Source organism: Ammospiza caudacuta, chromosome 7 (genome assembly GCF_027887145.1).
Source record: "Ammospiza caudacuta isolate bAmmCau1 chromosome 7, bAmmCau1.pri, whole genome shotgun sequence".
Classification (NCBI taxonomy): domain Eukaryota; kingdom Metazoa; phylum Chordata; class Aves; order Passeriformes; family Passerellidae; genus Ammospiza; species Ammospiza caudacuta.
The window spans coordinates 26,623,134-26,642,490 of record NC_080599.1 but is presented as its reverse complement, the minus strand read 5'-3'; the positions used below and the strand labels follow the sequence as shown (position 1 = coordinate 26,642,490).

Genomic DNA, 19,357 nt, shown 5'->3' with positions numbered 1-19,357 from the left:
GGTGAGCACGTGTCCGTCTGCCTGACACAATTTAGAATTGTTCTCTCAGCCTACATTTGGATCTGCTTAGGACTTGTTTTTGTTAGGCTGAACATCTCAGCTGGTCTCTAGTGCTGTGATGTGACAAGACAAGAGGAAGTACCAGAATTAGACTGTGCTGATCTAGACCACCTTATTTAAATGATCAGATTTCTGTTTGGAAGTCATTACACAACAACAGATAGAATATTCTGGTGGTGAGAATTTTGTTTACCTTTGTTTACCTTTGCCTGTTTATTCCTAACCTTTTAATGAATTAAAAGCCATCTTGCTGGTGTCTTCACTTGAAAATAATTTACGTCACTTTCCAGACATTTGTAGTGGTGTTTGGATGTCCTGGAGAGTGTCCCCAAGCTGTGAATGTAAAGAGTAGCTTGCAGGTCAAATCCAAAATGAGAGCACATCAGCTTTACTTTTTCTCTGATTGCTTTTTCAGTCTATTGGCATTACTTAACTCATAGCTGAAGAAAATTACTGCCACATCATGTTGGACCCACTTTTGATACAGAATTGATTAATTTTCACTTGCACTAGTGAGTTCTGATAAAAAAAGAAATAGAAAAATATATCTGACTTCTTAAGAACTTCAGTTCACAGCAGTGCTGCGTGCTCATCTCTTTCATAAACAGAATAGGGGTGATGCATGGCTTGCTTCTTTGCAGAGCAATATAGCTTAAAAAGTTAATGAAACACTTTGCAGTATTGTCTGCAAGAATTTAATTGAATTGCCAAGAATGATTAAATGTGTTTTTGGGTTTTTGGCAAAAGATATTTCTTCTTTAACATCGGGATTGCTTGATGCAGTACAGTAAGCAAATAGAGTGTATTTGGGCATCATCCTTTGCGCAAGTTTTGTGCTGTTTTGCTGTTGCACGCAAAACACAGCAGACTGGTACAAAGTTCTTATTTTGATATTCCTAAATTACAGCTTGATACCAGACAAGATTATTTGTTCAAAAAAAAGTGCAGTCAAACACAACTTTCTGTTAAGGGAGTTGTCTTATCTTTGGGGTTAACAGAATATCAAGTGTTTATGTCAGTTCATGGAGACTGGGTTGTGATGTCACCTTCAAGTTATCAGCTCTGTTTCAGTTCAGTGTCTCAGGGCAGTGACTGATAACAAAAGGCATAATTCAAGGCCTTGTTCACTTTCTCCTCACCCTTCTTGTAGGGCCAGGAATGGAAAAGTGCACTTACTTATGTTCAGGAATTCTTTGTCTACCATTTCTGCCCTGTTACTTTCATGCTGCCATTTTATTCAAGTAAAGGATCAGTCCTAGTACGGAAAAAAGGGGGCAAAACATGATGCTGTATTTAAAAGGGTTTACTGTAGAGGAAAAAAACCAGAAGAAAATAAGGTTGCCTATTTTAAGTTGCTGAGTAGAGTTTTTTTTTAATTAAAAAAAACCCTAAAAACAGAAAAAAAGAACCATCTTATAGAGTGTTTCAGCTTATATTTTATTTCAGCCAAGCAGATTTTGTTTTATGTACATCTTCAGAATATTGCAGTTGTTTTCTTTGCATCTCCCCTTAAATTGATTTTTTGTGGGTTTATCTACTTTCAAAATTCCTTTGGTGTAGATATTTGTCTGCTAGTCCTTCCAATTACTACCAAGATACAAGTGGAAACTTCCCACCACTCCATTCTGTTGTAGCTTCTGGGTCATTATTTGCCCTAACTGTTGATTCTTTTATTAGCTAGACTTTCCAACCACTTTAATAATGTGATTATCACCAACCTCACAGCTTGCTTCAGGCTTAGTGTTAGAATGAGATGGATTCAGCTTGCCTGAGGATTATGCTCTGTAAGATCTGTTTGTAGCAAAAATTACCATTTCTGGCTTTTGAACAGTAAACTATGAAAGGGAAACAAATTATGTGGCTTTGGATTAAGCAAAAGGATGAATGAAACAAAGGGATTGATCTACTCACAGAGGTGGCTGTTAGTTATTTCCCTTTAGCAGCAAAAGGAAGACCTTTCCTAAATAAATGTCAGGCTGTATGTTCTTTCACAGCACTGTTTCCTCACACGTCACTGCATCTGCATGTATTCTTATTAGTTGCATGGAGCTGTATGTGTTTCAGTACAAATAATTTTTTAATTTGGTCTTTTTATAAATTATTAAAGTGCTGGGATTGTTTTTTCCAGGAAGGCTGAGCTACAGCATTGATTTTATGCATGCTGGAGGCAGGCCCTAGATGTTTTGGCCCCAAGTGCACCTGCTGTGGTAGTCTACCAGAACATCATACCACACTCTCATGTATTCAAAGCAAAGGAATAAATCATGATTTTACAACAGTGCATCAGTTGACTTATTGCTGTTTTGTGACCGGAGGTAGGAAGGATTGCTGTTTAAAGCCATGTCATCGGTTCTCAAGTCACTCAAGCATGAAAGCTTGTCATATGCCTCTGTAATTGTACCTCTGCCGTCTCTCCCTAACTAGTCAGCTGGGGCTGCGCGCTCCGTCTCAGCACCCGGCTGGCCAGTGTCTGACAGGAGCTTTCTCAGCAGCCTGTCAGGAATATGCTAACTAGATTGGATCTTCTGCAGCCAGCACTGGCAGGTGGAAGGGATGCTACACTTTAAAGCAAATGTCTAAATGTTATCTCTGCTTTGACCAGTATTTATTTTGGGAAATACAAGCCTGGTGTGTCTCAGAGCGCGGTCCTTACAAGTTCTGCTTGGCGCTGCCTCTGGGTTTCTTTGGTAGCCCTACAAAAAACAGACATAAATATCAACAAAAGATACAGATTTATTTGTTTTGGTGGTGAAGGAGCACTGAATTTACACACATACATATAAATTCGCACACATACATTTGTGGAATCACTTTTACTGTTGCTTCCATGGGAAGAGAGCTTTCTACAGTCGCCCCCAGATGCCCTCAGTGAATTGGACTCTTGGCTTTATTCTCTTTTCTCATTAGTCTTGTTCAGCACTTGTCACACTGTCCGTAGTTGCTCAGGAAAAAGTATTACAGATTTAAAATTTAATTCATATCTCAAATTCATGTGACCTGGAAGTGTTCAAGGGCTAAATTTAGTTCTTAAAAGTCAAGAAATGGATGGGAATTTATCATTAACCTGCAGGGCAGAATGGATATTCTGCTGATACTCACTGTGCTCCCAGAAGCATAATTAGAATTAATTTTGGAATATAGCCTCAGATAGGCCATTTGGTCTGGAAATAAATGACAAGTGGCATTTAATTTTTTTTTATAGTTCATATGTAGGCAGTCTAAGATAACTGGTCAGAGGGGTAAACTGTTGTAGGTGCAGTTAAGTTCCCATTGGGACACCTGTAGGGAGCACATCTCCAGCAATGAGGCTGTGGGATGTGGATGTCATTAGGAATAAAGTGGGGTTAGAATATAGAGCCAGATCTGGAAAGCTGTCTCAGTCTTGAAGTTCAGAATAGTTTCCTCATTAACCAAGGATAAATAATTGCTTAAAGTATTTGTGAAAAGAAATTGAGATATGTCATTAATTTTTTTTTAAATGAGAGCAGAAGGGAAAAAGCTAGTAAATAGTTGGAAATTGTTATTACCTGCCTTCTATGTAAAACAGGAGGAACTCCATTACTGGTGTTGTAAAAAAAAATTTGAGATCCCAAGCCTCAAAAATCCGTGCTGTAAAAAGAAAAGACATGTAGACAGATCTACAAATTAGCTCCAGAATTTAATTTTTCCCTTCCTTACACTTGCAGGGAAAAGAAAGCTCTAAGACTGAGTCAATCTGGGGCAAAGTTGTTTCTTTTTTGTATGACTTTTGGCAATTCAGTAGGAACTGAGGGAACTAAATGCTGTGTAGAGCCAGTGTGGGCACTGCTGTGGGACTCGGAGAAGCCTTTAGAAACCGAGTCCTTTGTGGTTGGGCTGAAGAGGAGCTGAAGGGGAAATAGTCCTTATTCTGTTGAGCAGAACTGTCTCACCCCCTACAGAAAGCACCACTGGAGTCATTCGGTGGCCATGTGAAGCAAAAGCAATAAGGAGGAGTTGCTGAAGAGTGAGTGAGTGTAGTACCAGCCATTGGTCTGGTGTGCTGGTATGGCAAGATTTCCCCTTTTCATACTTGCTGCTGATTTATCGCTCTTTTTTTTCCTCATTTCACCGATGATAAGATGAGCTCTATAGCATAATTGTTGGTTATCTCTACTCCTGCTACTGTAAATTGTCTTAAGTAAGCCATTCACAAGGAAGTTTGTTCCTGCTGCTTCTTAATTAGTGGATGGCAAAACAACATGCCATGGATTTCCTTTGGAGGAAGAAATTTTAATAAAAGTGATTTTCCTGGATGCTCTCCTTTCGGAGGTGAGAAACATTTGCAGAACCCTCTAATTTTCTGGGAGGGTAGCTCTTCCTCAATGGAGATGGTTCATAAAATAAAGGAGGAAGGAAAGGAGGCATCAAGGTCAGAAAAGGGACACGAAGATGTATATATTTGTGGTGTTTTGTGAGTGAGGAACAGATAAAGAAGTTAAGCAATAAATGAATGTCAAAATGAGAATAAACAAATCAAGAAAATACAGAGATGAAATGAAGAAATGTGAGGAAACTGCAATTTTTGAGCAGATGACATAAAGAAGCATAGGTAAGTAAATGAGTATCAAAAGAGACATGCTATTAACCCAGTCTCTAGTGTGTTAGGGATAAAACCTGGTGATTAACGTCCAAGAGTTTCATTTTCAACCTACAAAAAATATGAAAAACCTTTGTGGTATGAAAACAGTGAGTAACTGAATGAAGTTACATGGTTTTTTCTCTGCACCAACACCTACTTTGTTATATAGATACCTCTGATTATCTTTGTAAGTGCCTGTGGGTCCCTGGTGTAGGCACAGTATGTCAGTGGTGTTCCTTGTAGAGCACTCACCTGTCTACTACCACTTCAGTTCCATTTTCTGCTCAGCTTCCCTTCTTGGGCAGCGTGTCACTCCTGCAGCCATGGGCAAGGAACAAGCCGTGTCTGCAGCCTTCTCTTTTCTCTTCCAAGCTAATGCACAAGAATGATGCCATAATGCTGCTTTGTGAATCACGAACTGCAAGAAAAGAATGAAATTGATTGTATATGAAGTGCTGTCAAAATCATGAATAACACTCATCTCTTCCCTTTCCGTCCCCCAGAAAGAATGATAAAAGGAAGTGAATAATCCTAAAAAAACCAACAGCAATTCAGGGAGAAAATAAGTTTTTTATATAGGTGTTTTCTTTTACATCTTTAATTTTTAGAAGGGAAAAAGTTAAAATATTCATCTGTGAACTGGAAATGTATTTCCCTTTCTCTCTCCCTCCTGTGAGAGAAAAGAGATGGATTTTCATCTTGCCAACAGGAGGAAAATGCATTATGGCTCATTTAAGGTCCTCCCTCTTTTTCTTCCTAAAGATTATGGGGATGGCAGATGGAAAATGATTAGCCAGGAGCTAAATTAAAGAATTGCATGGAAGTGGCTTTGCATATCATGGCTTGGACAATATATTCTGTTCTCTTTTGTTGTTAAATTTTTTCCCTCACTGATTTCTCACCAGTGCTGGCACAATCAGCTAGGTTTATCATTTAGTCTGACTGTTTAATCTTTAGAGCTGGGAATAGATTTATGCTCTCTTGTAAACTGGCAAAGCAAGATCTCCCTCTTCCCACTTTCACTCCCCAGCAGTCTTCCCCTGCCCTGCCCCCCATTCAAGAAGTGGATGGAAAGGTTGGTCTCCACAAATGTAAAGCATCGGTTATGGGCTTGGAGCCTGATCTCATTCTCAATCAAACAGGATTTAGATGTCTTGGCCCCTCTAAGATAAAGTTGGTTTAATTTAGGAGTTACAATAATGTAGAGGAGAGGCTTCCTATGCCTTCACCTATGCAACTGTTCCCCTTTCAGGAAGCAGACAGTGTTTCTCAGTAATTCTTGTGAACTGGGATATTGGGGAAGGAGCCACAAGGGTTGGTCCAGGCTGATGGTGACTGCTCTAATTGTAGTAAAACAGTGACCCATCCCTAGGGTTTGTTGCTATAGGTATTAATGAGTAGATGAGATAATGAAACTAAACAGAATCGTGGGCATCTTTCAACATATGTGTGGTCAAGGCAGTGGGAGGGAAGCAGTTCTTTGGCCCATTGGGACTGTTAGGGAGGAGGGAGAGAGCACACAAGTACCCATTTCTGGACATGGTGTTGACAGAGATTGACAGTGTTTGATGATTTTTCAGGAAATGCTTTTATCACAGTAGTTCTTTAGTTGCTTACAGTAGATTTTGAAAGGTTCTATAGAATCACAGGTTAATTTTACTTTAGCATTTATTTAACTTCGGTTGCTGTTTTTGGCTTTCTGACAAGATTCTGCTAATCAGTTTCTGTCTTCCTTGTTTGTGCTTTGCAATGTGTGCAAATCTTGCCACCTATGCTCTTTCTCTCATTTTACCTTTGATTATAGAAAAGACTTTGAACAAAGTAATTTATATCAATAGAAAGAAACTGCCAGATACCTTTTGTGCAGGATACAGGTATTTTTATGTTACTCATTGAAATAATGTGAATGATAGGTATCAAATAAGCATTATCTGTGAGTCTGTGCAGAAAATGTTTCAGCTGAAGTAGTGTGGCTCCAGACATGGTGCAGTGTTTTAGCAAGACCTGAAATGAGGAAGAGATATGAACAGAAAAAGGGACCAGTCTCTTTGAAATACAGAACGGAAAGATTCACTGGTAGAAGTGAGCACTGGCATAGCAGATACACACATCAGAATTACTGCACCCACACAAGGGAAAGGAGGGGAGGAGCTGCACTCTTTGCGTTCCCAGGAGCAGGTAAACCTGCTTTGATCAAGTCCTGAACTAAAACTTCTGCTGGCTGTTCATGTTCATTACTGCATAGATTTTGAACAACAGCCTTCCCAACTGTCTGCTTATTGCCATAAGGTAGAAAGGAGCTCTTAATTCTCTAGAATTTGGGCATTGTTTCAGTCTTGTTGAGATTTGGTAGTAATCAATTTTCTGTCACCCAATAATTTGCTAACAAATTCTTTATGTGGTCTCCCACTATTTGGAAAGATTGTATTCTCATTGGACATGTAGCTTCAGAATTTTTTTTTCAGGGGCAAAGGTAAAAATTATTTTACCAGAATCACTTGAGAGTTTACTCTGTAGAAAACACCAATTACTTTCCTTGCAGTATATGAAAGCTCACATGTTGATTCTGGCTGCAGCATCTTATCAGGAGAGATCAGAAACAGAGTAGAAACTTTCAGTTGGACTCAGTACTATTAATAAGTCTATTACTGATGGAAAAAGACATAAAGCTTCTTATGCCCAGTGTAAATGTTAGAGAATTCAAATTAGATGTGTTTATTTGTTAAAGGGTTGAACATGAAAATTTTGCTTTTAACTAATTCAAATAATTTGACTCATGCTGTTCATGTAATTCAAAACTACATTATTTAAACCAGTTTTAAAAAGATAATTAGATTTATTTCTGAAAATAAAAATTGTTTAACTAAAAGACATTCTTTGAAATGGAGAAAAGCAATCTAAATATCAAAATTGATGGAAGTAAAAGTATTAGAAGTTCTGTTGAGTATTGGCAAATGAGTTTCAGCTGACAAAAACTTTACTTAAAAACTGTCTGCCCATTTTTTAATGGATAGAAACACAGCCCTAGTAGATCTTTTGTAGTGAAATGAACTACAGGAGGATGTCTCGACATAATTTGTTGCCTCAAACCAAGAAATAAATTGCGAGATTTGCAGAGATGAGGTTCTTCAGCACTTGCCTGTTATAATCTAAGGTTTTTAATCTGCATCAACTGCAGAGTTGTGCAATGATATATCTGTGTGCATACATAAACATACAGCAACCTTTATTGGACAGAGGCGTTTGCCTTTAGTGTAAAACCTACCTATAAAAGGAATCACAATTCTCAGTTGGTGTTTATATCCAGTTGTCAGTGGAAGAATAGGTAGGGTTGGACACAGTCTTGAGGACAACTTCAAGATGGTTTGGGAGAATGTCTGCTGAAGACAACTTCAAGATAACTTCGGAGACGTGTACCTCTTTTGATTTTTATGATCTGTGACATATCTTTTCAAGGTAGTTCTTGATAACTCCTTTTGGAATAGATAGCAGTCAATTGACAGACTCCAGAGAGATGTCTTTGTGCCTTAATAGTGTAAGGAATTGTTTTCTGCAGAAGATATCCCCACTTGGTCAAGCAACAGATCTCATTTCTTTGCCTGGGAGCTTGTGCTGAGTGCTCTGTTTGAGGATGAGCCCTGTAGCCTTTGGCAGGTGCCTGCCAGGCTCAGCTCCTGTGCATGGACACTGTTGGACACCCCCAAACCCGGTGTCACCTCTGTGGAGCTCTGATGTAAATGGTCGAGTTCTCCCTGGTACCTGGCTTTTCAGAGCTCCTGAACTGCCTTGTTCCTTAAGTGCAGCATTGTTCAGGGCTCACAGCAGTTCCCATTCTGTTCTGTGGAGTGGATGTGTCAGTTAAAGAGGAAGGTTATTTAAATAACTAATGCATTTGAGAAATGCAGTCACCATTGAAACAGCAAAAAAAAAAAAAAAGGCAAAAAAGAGATTGTTTTACACATACCAAGTATGCAAATTTTAATATGAAATCCATAATTATCTTATCGGTATTTGCTTAAAGGCAGAGTTGGCAGAATAATAAAATGTGGCACAGTTTGAAGAGCAGCACAGTCCCATAGCTGCTTGTGTTACAGGCTTGTAAACAGGAAACTTTAAAACATATTCATGGCATACTAAAATGTTTGGAAACATACTGCAACAGCATAAAGGGAAATGTTTAAATAAGATCTTACAGTAAGATGTTATTAAATAGAAAAGTGATGAACAGTACAACAAAAACTCGATGTGTAAGTTATCAAATCTTTGCCTTTCCTGCTAGAAATAAAAAAATAGTAGATAAAAAATTATAAATGGTAAATAGATGCTAGTGGGAGTGCCACACTAAAATACAGATTATAAAACAAGTTAATAAAACTTCAGATGTTTTTAAGGAATTGCATAGTTCCTCTGTTAAAGTGAGAATTAAAATATAACAGACATGCATAAGATAGGAAAATTTCTTCATGCAAATAGTATAGTCATCTTAATTCATAATTTAAGAATGCCTATTAAGAGAAGGAGGAGGCAACTGTATACATCAGGGGATATCCTGTATAACTGTATGGTCAGCTTTATTGCAGCCTCTGATTGAAATACAAGAAATGCTGATTTTTTTCTATAGGTTGTTGTGGTTTGAAATTTATATACTATGTACAAAAGTATGTGGACATTATAGTAATACCATATCTATTCTGAGTGAAAGAGCAAAAAACACGATGCTGAGCTGGACTGTGCTAACAGTAGTGTTAGTTCAGCTACACAGACAGATAATATGGAAATAAACCTCATAAATCCCATTGTGTAGAAGAGGGAGAAGGTACTCATTTATTTCTTCCCCAAATCAATTCATAGTAACAACCCAATAATTATTAAAATACCCATTATTATAAGTCCAAAATGAGAGTAATTGCAGAAGTGTAGTGTAAAGCTAAGAAAGGAGATGTTAATGTGCAAGGAAGAGTTTAAATAGGGAATTATGATATCCTTGGCTTTCTGCTGTGTAGCTGTCAGGCTGGGGCAGCTCGCTGGTCAATAGTGACATTCTGTGTGTCAGTGAGCAGAGTCTCCTGATACCTTAACCTGCAGTTCACACATTACTGAAGCTCCAACTGTCGAACATTCAAGTCCCTTGGTACCCCTGCAGCTTCCAGACTCTCCTGACTGGCTCATGTTTCATTCTTTGGCAATTTGCCCTAATGATATCCCTCAGGAGCTTTCAGACCCTCTTCTTTTCCATATTTAATCGTGTTATATTAATCTGAGGGCTGAGCAAACTAGGCTGCACAAATTGTAATTGTCTGTGATTTCTGCTGCAATGGTCTTATAACTGCTTTTCTTAATTTTTAGTGTAAAAATATGTGTACAAAATTGTAATGTAATTTTTTATTTACAAATCTAAATGTCCAAGGCAACCAGGATGTGAACACTTTAACTGCTGATCTGTTCCACTAAGAGGGTTGGTTTTTTTCCCTGTAAAATCCATAATGTTTTAGCACTTGCTGTATGGGCAGGATTTACATTTTATTTTTTGCTCTGTTTTGTTACTGTGAAAGTTCATGTCTAATAAACAGTGTTATTATCAAGTTAAACTTGGGTAGTAATTTAGTTGTGATATAAAACATTAGGACAGCCTCTTCTTTTCCGTTAGCTTGGTAACTTCTATATGGGGCATGCTCTTAAAGTGTTTTTTCTCCTTTTTCTATGAGGTTTGTAGTGCTACATGGGATGGATATAGGCTGCCATGTTGTGAACAGTCTGGATTTTTACTCATTCTGTTGTAACTCTGTGCCTGCATATTAAAATAACAAAAATTTGAGAGACTCCCTTATAGCAAAGATAGATCAAATTGGAATTCTTTACATATTGCAAGATTATTTTGTTCACTTGTGGAATGAACTTGGCCCCATTTCTAATGAATTCCATACTTCTTTGTTTCTTTGTTTTGGGGGTAAAGTGGTGGTTGTGGTGTTTTTTTGTTTGTTTTCGAAAACCAGAGATGTCCGTTTGGAGTGGTAAGCAGTTTGTAGCACCTCCTTTCTTGGTCAAGGAGTTCATTTGCCATGATCCTTGTGCCAGGCTTGGAAGTCTCTGCTTTGGGAAGGGAATTTTGGAAAATTGTAATTAAGATGCATTTTTGTTACAGGAATATTCAGATTTTTTTTTTTTATAAGATGGTTTGGAAATCAAGGTAGTGACCCAAACAGGAGTTAATCCTGCTTCTGAATTTTGTGCAGTTCTGTGGTTTCATGCAGCTTCAGCTCAATTCCAGTTAAAACAGCAGAAATGGGGACTAGAAAACTCTCCTGAGTCTTTCCCACTCAGTGGAGCCAAGTGGAACAGGGGTGCACTTCAGTCCTGTGTGTTCATGGCAGTGCTCATGTTTGACCATGACTGCATCAAGCAATTCATGATTATTTCCCTTTTTCTAAGGGAATAGCTGAGCAGGGAGGGCTGACTTGTTAGCCTGCCTTCTTGCAGATGTTGTGCTTGTATACATACATCAGAGTTTTTTGTCGATGTGTTTTTGCAATTCAGAGTAATTTACAAAATTATATAAGAGGTGGTTTGGGGAGGTTAAGATTTTTGCATGTCTAAAGTTAATTTAAGATTTTGTATTTTCTTTTTATTCATGGTTTTTTTGTTGCCAATTCTGTGTGTATATTTTTATTTTTAGTTAACTGCTTGTGTTCATGCGTCAGCTGCATTGTTATATCCAATGTATTGGCAACATATTTACATCCCAGTGCTTCCTCCACATCTTCTGGACTACTGCTGGTAAGATAGCTAACCTGTTATCCCCATTTCTGAGATTCTGACCTGTCTTAGAATTCTGAGTAACTGATGAAAACACTGACTTTTTATTATGACTAAGCAAACAGGTTCCAGTTTATGAAAGCACTTAGGCCAATGCTTAAATGATGACTTGACTAGGGATATTCCATCATGCCTTGATGTTTGAATTGGTATCTTGAATTACAGTGCTGATTCCTATTAGTACAGCATTTAGAATCCTGTTTGTAAGTACTGGTTCTGTTTTGTTGGTAAGAGAATTCATTCAATAATTTAAATGCAAGCATGTTACAGTTTTCTTTTATTTGGCTTTTAGTTTAGGTTGAAATACATTATACTTCTAGAAGCATTCAAAAAAACCCTGATCATTTTTTCCAGAATCAGATGTTAGTATTCATCAGTGATTTAGTATTTGTATTTTAACTCAGCCAGGCTCAGGATTCTAGCCAGCCCCTTCCCAAAAGAGCTTAAAAACTCCTTTTGGGACTCCAAAATTTTTATTACAAGAATTCTGCTTTTCCTGATGAGTTTCTGTTCACATGACTGATTTTGTGGTTTTGGCATATTTTTAAGTTGAACAAGAATCACTTTTTGATTCACTTCTGATCCTTCTAGGGGATGATGTTTCCACATGGCTGTGTTTCACAATTTCTTGCTTTTATTCAGAATAGTAGCAGAGATAACAAATGAGAGTTTCCATTTTCCCTTTAAGCAGGAATATCCATCCCTGGAGATTTTCACTTTACCTAGACCCTGTGGGTCTGTTATGGAAAAACGAACCATTTCAAGCTGTTCTAGAGATTAGGAATTATTATTATTATATATAAAAACCGGAGACGCAGCCAGATATTACCTAAGCAGAGCTAAGTCTGTGTTTTCTTCATAGAAATAAATTATGCTTATGTATTTGCTGGGCTTTATGTTGTTGATTTTGGTTTGAGGTTTTCCCCCTCAAACCTACGAATGCATTGCTGTTCTACTGAACTCCATCTAGTCTAATGAACTTTTGTTTTCAAACAAATCCTCACTGTGTTTCCTTAAGTGCCTTTGGTAGTTTTCCCTGAAGTTCACAATATTTGTCCATGGTATATTTTTTTTTGTGGTAGTTCTTACAATTCATGTATATATTATTTGTTGTTTTAAAAAAGAGAATAAATGTTTTTCTCCAACTCCTCCTTTTACTTACAAGTACAGCTAAGCCTTTCATGTTTAATGATAGTTTTCTTTTGAAGAAACTCTGTTCTAATTGTTTCTCCTCCTGCCTTTGATAAAATATACCAGGATGGGGTAGAACTTGGGTGTATTTAGTTTTTGTATTACTTGAGCTTATGGCCAGAACCTTTGTGATTTTTCAGATCATCCAAAAATGCTGTTCTCAGAAGGCAGATCAACACTTTTATGCAAGCTGTACCCTGTAGAATGCATCCTGAATATGAGAAGATTTTTTTTTATTTCCCCTTCTAAGCCCACATAATGTTTCCAGAAATAACAACATGAGATGCTGTACGCATCTCCATGTGATGATGATAATAGTTGGGATTCTAGGTCACAGAGGTATGACCTGAGAAATTTTTTTACTCATTAAAAAGAAGCATGGAGTTTCTTAAACTTGTAAAATTCGTTTATATCCCATATTCTTTTTCACAGTAGTATGGTAGGGTGGAGTAAAAAGTTCCCCTGTTTTAGAGATGTTCAAAAGGAAACATAAAATTCATGAAAAGAAATGCACAGCTGATGAATTTATCGCAGTAATTCAGACCTTTTTACTCAGATTTTTGTACATTTACATTTCTCTTTCTGTTCATCTAAATAATTCTTTTGTGAGACAGGTTGGAAAAGTGTAATAAAAACACACCAATGACTTAGCTTTCCTCATGTTCTGATGTATTAACAGTAAATAAATATTCTCCTCATAGGTATATAATATAGCAAGTTAAAGAACCTTGATGAATTCTTAAGGTCAAAGATTGTAGTAGGCCTGACCTAGTTTGCAGTCGAACAGGATCACGCCAATTTAAAATTAATAAAAGAATGCAAAAGTTATTTTGCATACTTCTCTTTTTTATGTCATTTTTATAAGCAAATTTCATTTTATATAAGTGCCATTTTAGCTCAATGTGCCTAGAAATTTCATTGTCACTGTTTCACTTGGACTTCTTGGAATATCTCCCATGAAATCTCATTTTCTTAGTTAGTGTTGTCCTGAAATGGCATTCAAATATATGAAGTAGGGGAATATCAGTTGAATAATTTGTTCGTTCTGTGGAAGTAAGGCTTTTTGTAAACAAAGATCAAATTCATTTAAATCTATCAATTTAAAGATATGCCTCATTCTGTAACCTTTTTTTTTTGCACATTAATCATATAGCATATTTTGAGAGAAGTCCACTTTTTTTTTATTAGTTGGACTAAGAATCTTCATAATATTATCATGATAAAATAAGCAATTCTGTGGAGTTAGACTTTGATAAATTACATTAAGTGCCTAACTGCTACATTTTGTAAGCAGGAAAAAAGAAAAATGTATCTTTGAGGAAAAAAAAAGCTATATTAAAATTATTTCCATTTTTTCACTTGCCTTTTTAATTAAAATATATTAATTTCTATCCTGCTGCCTGATTTACAGGCTGGATTTAGAGCTAATGTAACAGATGATGCTGGAGTAGCCCAAAGCAGAGGGTGAGTGTGGACTGCACCACCCTGAGGAGTGGCAGGCTGAGTGCCAGGCTCTGGGGCAGAGCAGAGTCTCTGTTCATGGCTTCAGGAGGGGCTTGGTACCCCCCATGAGCTTAGCTTGGCCTGGAGTGCCATTATGGGAGCTCCACTGTGAGAATTGGAGTGACCATCCAAAAGAGGAGATGTCAGAAATTTATTTTTCTAGAAGATAGCACAATATAGGCTGAGAAAGTTATATTCATTGTAGGTGCAGAAAAAAAATCCACTGTGCAGTTCATAAAAAATTGAGTTTTATATTATGTTGTAAAAAATTGATTTCTCTTCTACATCTAAGTAAGTAATAGGAGACTCTTGCACTCAGTGGAGTGGGTGGCTGGCTTTCAAGAAAACTGTAACAAAAATTAAGTTTGAACATTGATACAGTAATTATATTTGAATAAAATTATTTTTTGTGAAGAAGAAAGCTAATTTAATGAAATTTCTGTCTAATATCTTGGCAAACTGAACCACCAATATTAGAATATATGCCAGTTTTGTCTGTGGATGATAAAGCATCTGTTATACTGGTGCTCTGTTGAGAATGTAATGCAATCAGAAAATTCAAGTTACAATTGCAATAGGTCTTTATGAGATTTGGTCTCTTCTGAATTAGGATATACATACGTCTGTTTTCGTGAGAATGGGGCAATTATTTTCCAATTAACTTGGATGTTTTGCATAACATAGTAATTATTTTGGGCAGTGATACCACTGATTGATATTTTTGGTGGTGACATGCATAAGCAAGATAAAACTCTATAGCAGCTCCCAGTAGTATCGTAGTAAGCAATTTCGTGTGCATATTCCAGTCCTCTGCTGTTAAGGCTTCAGAATCCAGCAGTAATAAAGTTACCTTTTGCTGAAAACGATTAAATTGACTTTCCATGCCTGCAGTTTTTATTTCATCCATTTTCAAGATGTGCTTTGTAACTTTATTCTGTTAACTTCAAAATTGAAATGGTGTAGTGTTGCTTTGTTCTGTAGAGAAAAGAGGTACATGCTTCCCTTTTTAATGGCAGATTTATTAATGGAGCAAATCATCAGCTACCTTAAGTCAGCACAGGCGTGGTGAAGCTACTGGCACAGTGTTGATGTATGAGAAAACAAGTGTGCATAAAATCCATACATGACATAGCACTTGTTTTCACTGTAGTTTTGCCTGTTCACATTATTTGTACCACTGAGATATCCTGATATGAGGAACCTGAGGATCTGTTTTGCTGCATATTCTGCAGCAGAATTCTCAGTAACATGTCAGCCTTAATAATTCTTAGTGGCTGGGTTAAATATGTTACATAGTACAAAGGATTCTTTAATCTATAGAGTGGTTTAAAGCTGTTTAAATCCTCTCTGAATATATATGGGTGTCTGCTCTGGAGTGACACTCGTTTACAACTCCATGTAATTTGTGTAAATTCACAAAGACAAGGATTAGCCTGGATGAAGTCATCAGGAAGTGCTAAATTTTGTCAGTATCGGGCTAAGAAAAAGATGTGTGGAAAAACAGAGGCCTCTTTTCCTTTTTGGAAGCCCCATTGTCTAGAAACCTTAAGCCATGACAGTTTGCAATTTCAGCAAACCTATATTTTGATATCATAGACACCATGAAATCTTGTTTGAGCCTCAGTCAGTCTGAGTTTTTGGTTTTGTTTGTTGGTTTTTGTTTGGATTTTTTTTTTTTTTTTGCATTGATCTTCTCCTGTGGGACATTGTTAATGAGAGCAATTGGCTAATACATAGAGTGTACGGATTTTTCTAAAATGGGCTGTAGTTGTAGGCAGGTGAGAATTGCTTTTTCTGGTCCCAGAAGTGGGACTAAATGGATGAGACTGCATGAATTGATGCAGTGAAACCTTGCCCCATCCTTGGGAAGTCAATCACCAATCAGTCAGTGCCACTGGCTCAGATCTGTGATCAGATTATTGCCATGAGAGAAATTACTGTGAGCTGTGTACCCTTATATGTTATCTTGCCTTCCATTATTTTTCAGGGATTATTTTTATTTAGTTTTTTTTTCTGTGGTCTGTTAGTGACTCATTTTCCATGAGTTGCCTAAACCAACCTGTCAATTGCTCACTGCTCTGAGAGTAAATATTGTCAGTAATCTCACAGTACCCAAAAGTCTCATGGTGATTGTTGAGGTTTTTTCCTTCAGTGCTGGACACTGAGTATATTCTTGGTCAGATGTTGCCAGAACAGAAGATTGTAGGAAACCATGATAAATAAGCCTAATTCAGTTTCTTGCTTGCATGCTGCAGGAGGTCTTACTGCAGCAGCTTTGTGTGGATATTTGTTCTATTTGGAGAATATAGTCCCTTGTTTTATGAAAATTGGAAAGGAGAATTGGAATCCTATTCAGTTAAATAGGATATTATACAGCTTCCAAAGGCTTGCCAGGGGAAGGTTCAAAACCAAAACTGGTGGTAATGATGTTTGCATTGCACTCTGGTAAGCAGGACCACGTCCTCCAGCTGGTGTTTTAAAACCAGCCCACTTTGGGAACATTGGCTGGGTTAGCTCAGTGTGGTCAGTTACTGGAACTGGGTCTGGAGGAAAAGCTGTGGTGCCTCCTTGCTCATGCCTCATAGTTTGCAGCAGCATCCTTTATTTTGTTGTCATCTTTACTGCAGAGTAAATCAAAATTTTCCTTGTCTAGTAAACATTCTTGTAGCAACTGTGTTCATTTAATACTGTCTTAAACAGTGACTGTCTACTAGGGTCTTATGTACCAAGATTTAAAATGCTCCATTAGTGTTTTATTTAAAACTTGATGTTTTCCACTCCTTTCCTTCAGTGCACCGATGCCTTATCTAATTGGCGTCCACTTAAGCTTGATAGAGGTAAGTTTACTGTCCTCTTCAGTGTACTGGGAAGCATGAGGTGTGTGTGCCATAAAAAAATTGTAATGGAAATGTTTTAGAAAAAATCCCTCTATTTTAGCATGCAGAATTACAAAATTTAAGCTTCATATGCTGTACTAAGTAAAAAATATCACTCATTGAAATCTTAATTTTGAAGTATTTCATGAAGACATGTAGCTCTACATCATGATTTTCTCTGTCTTATTAATAGCTTAGTGGGAGCTATTTTCCTGCCTTTTAGCACTTTAGCAACAGATTTCCCAATAATGAGGAAAAATTTATTTTTCAGGAACAGGTAAAATTTATGTTGGGGTCACTGTCACTCAGATTTCAGTGTTACTGTGATTTCCCAGATAATATATGTTCCTGTCCCTCTGAAAACTTGAATCTAACCTACATCCCATTACATTTCTAACTATTAACTTAGAAATTAGTATTTTTTGCCAAAAAACAAGAGGTGGCTTTTACAAATTTGAACATAAAGCAACACAGTAGAACTCAGCTGACTGGTACATTATAGCTGGGTAAGAAATAGTTTTGCCTTTTTCCATAACCATTTGATTATGCTGTGGAGCCTACATGTGCCATCTGATTATCATGCAGAGTAGATAATTGATTTGGGAACATTATTTGATTTGCACTTCTGCTAAAGCAGTTTCTAAGGATCAATTTACATCTGCTAAGGTGATGGGGTGGGTTCTTCTCTGAGCCACCAGCACTTTTGTTTTTCCAAAAAAAGGCCTTCTATATCATCTACACTTCTCAACTCCAGGCACAGCCTTCTGTGCTCCCAAATCATTATGACCTGCATGCATCAGTTGTAATATCTTGATTAGGATGCTTTTTCTCATTCAATAAGGAAATAATGGAGCTGAAAGATCTGCCCTTAAAAAAAGATGTCAGTTCCTTCAGGAATTATTTCCTGCACTGCATTATTATGTATTATTGTAGGGCCATATAGAAAAGAGTTCTATCCCTTTTTCCTGAAAGGAACAAATTATTAAATTCTTAGCTGCTAGCCAAGCACACTGATGAAAAAGCATTTTATCCATTCTTCTGTGGTAATAGTAGGCATCACATGCTTGGTACTTACCACTTAAATCTGCAAATAATTGTACTTTTTTTCTGGTTTTCATCTGATTATATGATTAATATCCTATCTGATTTTCACAAATATGAGAGAATGAAATGTTGTTACAATATATGTGTAGTTCCAATATATATTTATCCAATATATTCAACTGCATTCTGTATAAATTCCTCTCAGAGATTATTAATATAACCTTAGTGTTTGAAAAATAGGAAGTATTTTTAAAAGCTACTTTGAATGCTGTATCTAATTCCCAGATTCTACATCTAAAGCTCCAACTGTTTTTTGCCATTACTGTCCTTTGTATAAAATCATCATTTGTAATTTAGCACAGTATAAGGAAAATGTACTTCAGGAGGACGCTGTAGTAAATTGTTTTTCGAGTATTTTTTTTTTCTTCCTAACAGAGAGTAAAAAATAGATCACTGGAGGATGTGGTTTTGCTAAATGTTGACACAAACACTCTAGAAACCCCTTTTAATGACCTGAACAACCTACCTGGTGAAGTGGTGAGTCTTAGACATTTCATTCTTTCTTATATAGGTGCTTGAATTACTCATAATTATTTTTGCCTCGTTTTGCTAACTGCTGTAAAAGGAGTAAGGGGGTGAAAAGCACCTAGTGCAGACCCCTACATTTGAGATTTTTACCTTTTTGACAGCTGAGGAGACGTTGAATGGAACATCATATTCCTTATTGTAAAAGTAGGATCATAATTATAAAGCTAGCTGCATTCATTAGGCAGAGCTGCTTTAAACGCAAGAGTCTCTTCATCTCATCTTAATCATTATATTACAAAGTAGGCATTTCTGTCTGCCTAGTGGCATGTCTTGCAAAAGAACCAGAGAGTTTTTGAAGGCAAAAAGAAGAAGGGGGCCAATTATCGGCTTCTGCTTCCCTGCCACCTGCCAGCGCTTTCCTTTTAATTAATGATCTGATGGCACTGGTCAATATAATAAGAAATGCTTGTACAGTTGGGGTCAGAAAATTCAGGCTTTGATCTTCTTCAACTTTGTGAAACATTTATTTGTTTTCTCTAAATTATTTCAGTTTTATTTTAATCTCTTCTATCCTGCTGAGGGCTGCGTGAATGAAAACCTATACTGTTTGTCATTTGCTTTGGCAGAGCAAAGACTGCTTACTTAGAATTCTATTTGTAAATTAAACTGCAAACCCAGTTTGTCATAAAAGACATCTGATCCTTTTGAAATGACGAAAGCTGTCTTTTGTCTGTAAAGGATG

At 37.0% G+C, this 19,357-nt stretch overlaps 1 protein-coding gene across 1 annotated transcript in view; it reads left to right on the top strand.

The window, feature by feature from the left end:
- Positions 1–19,357, top strand: part of DENND1B (DENN domain containing 1B) — a 150,338-nt gene that overhangs the window by 82,083 nt on the left and 48,898 nt on the right. The window contains exons 11-13 of the mRNA XM_058808514.1: positions 11,334–11,434; positions 16,959–17,004; positions 18,523–18,624. Of these exons, the coding sequence (XP_058664497.1) occupies positions 11,334–11,434; positions 16,959–17,004; positions 18,523–18,624 (249 nt within the window). The remainder of the gene's footprint in view (positions 1–11,333; positions 11,435–16,958; positions 17,005–18,522; positions 18,625–19,357) is intronic.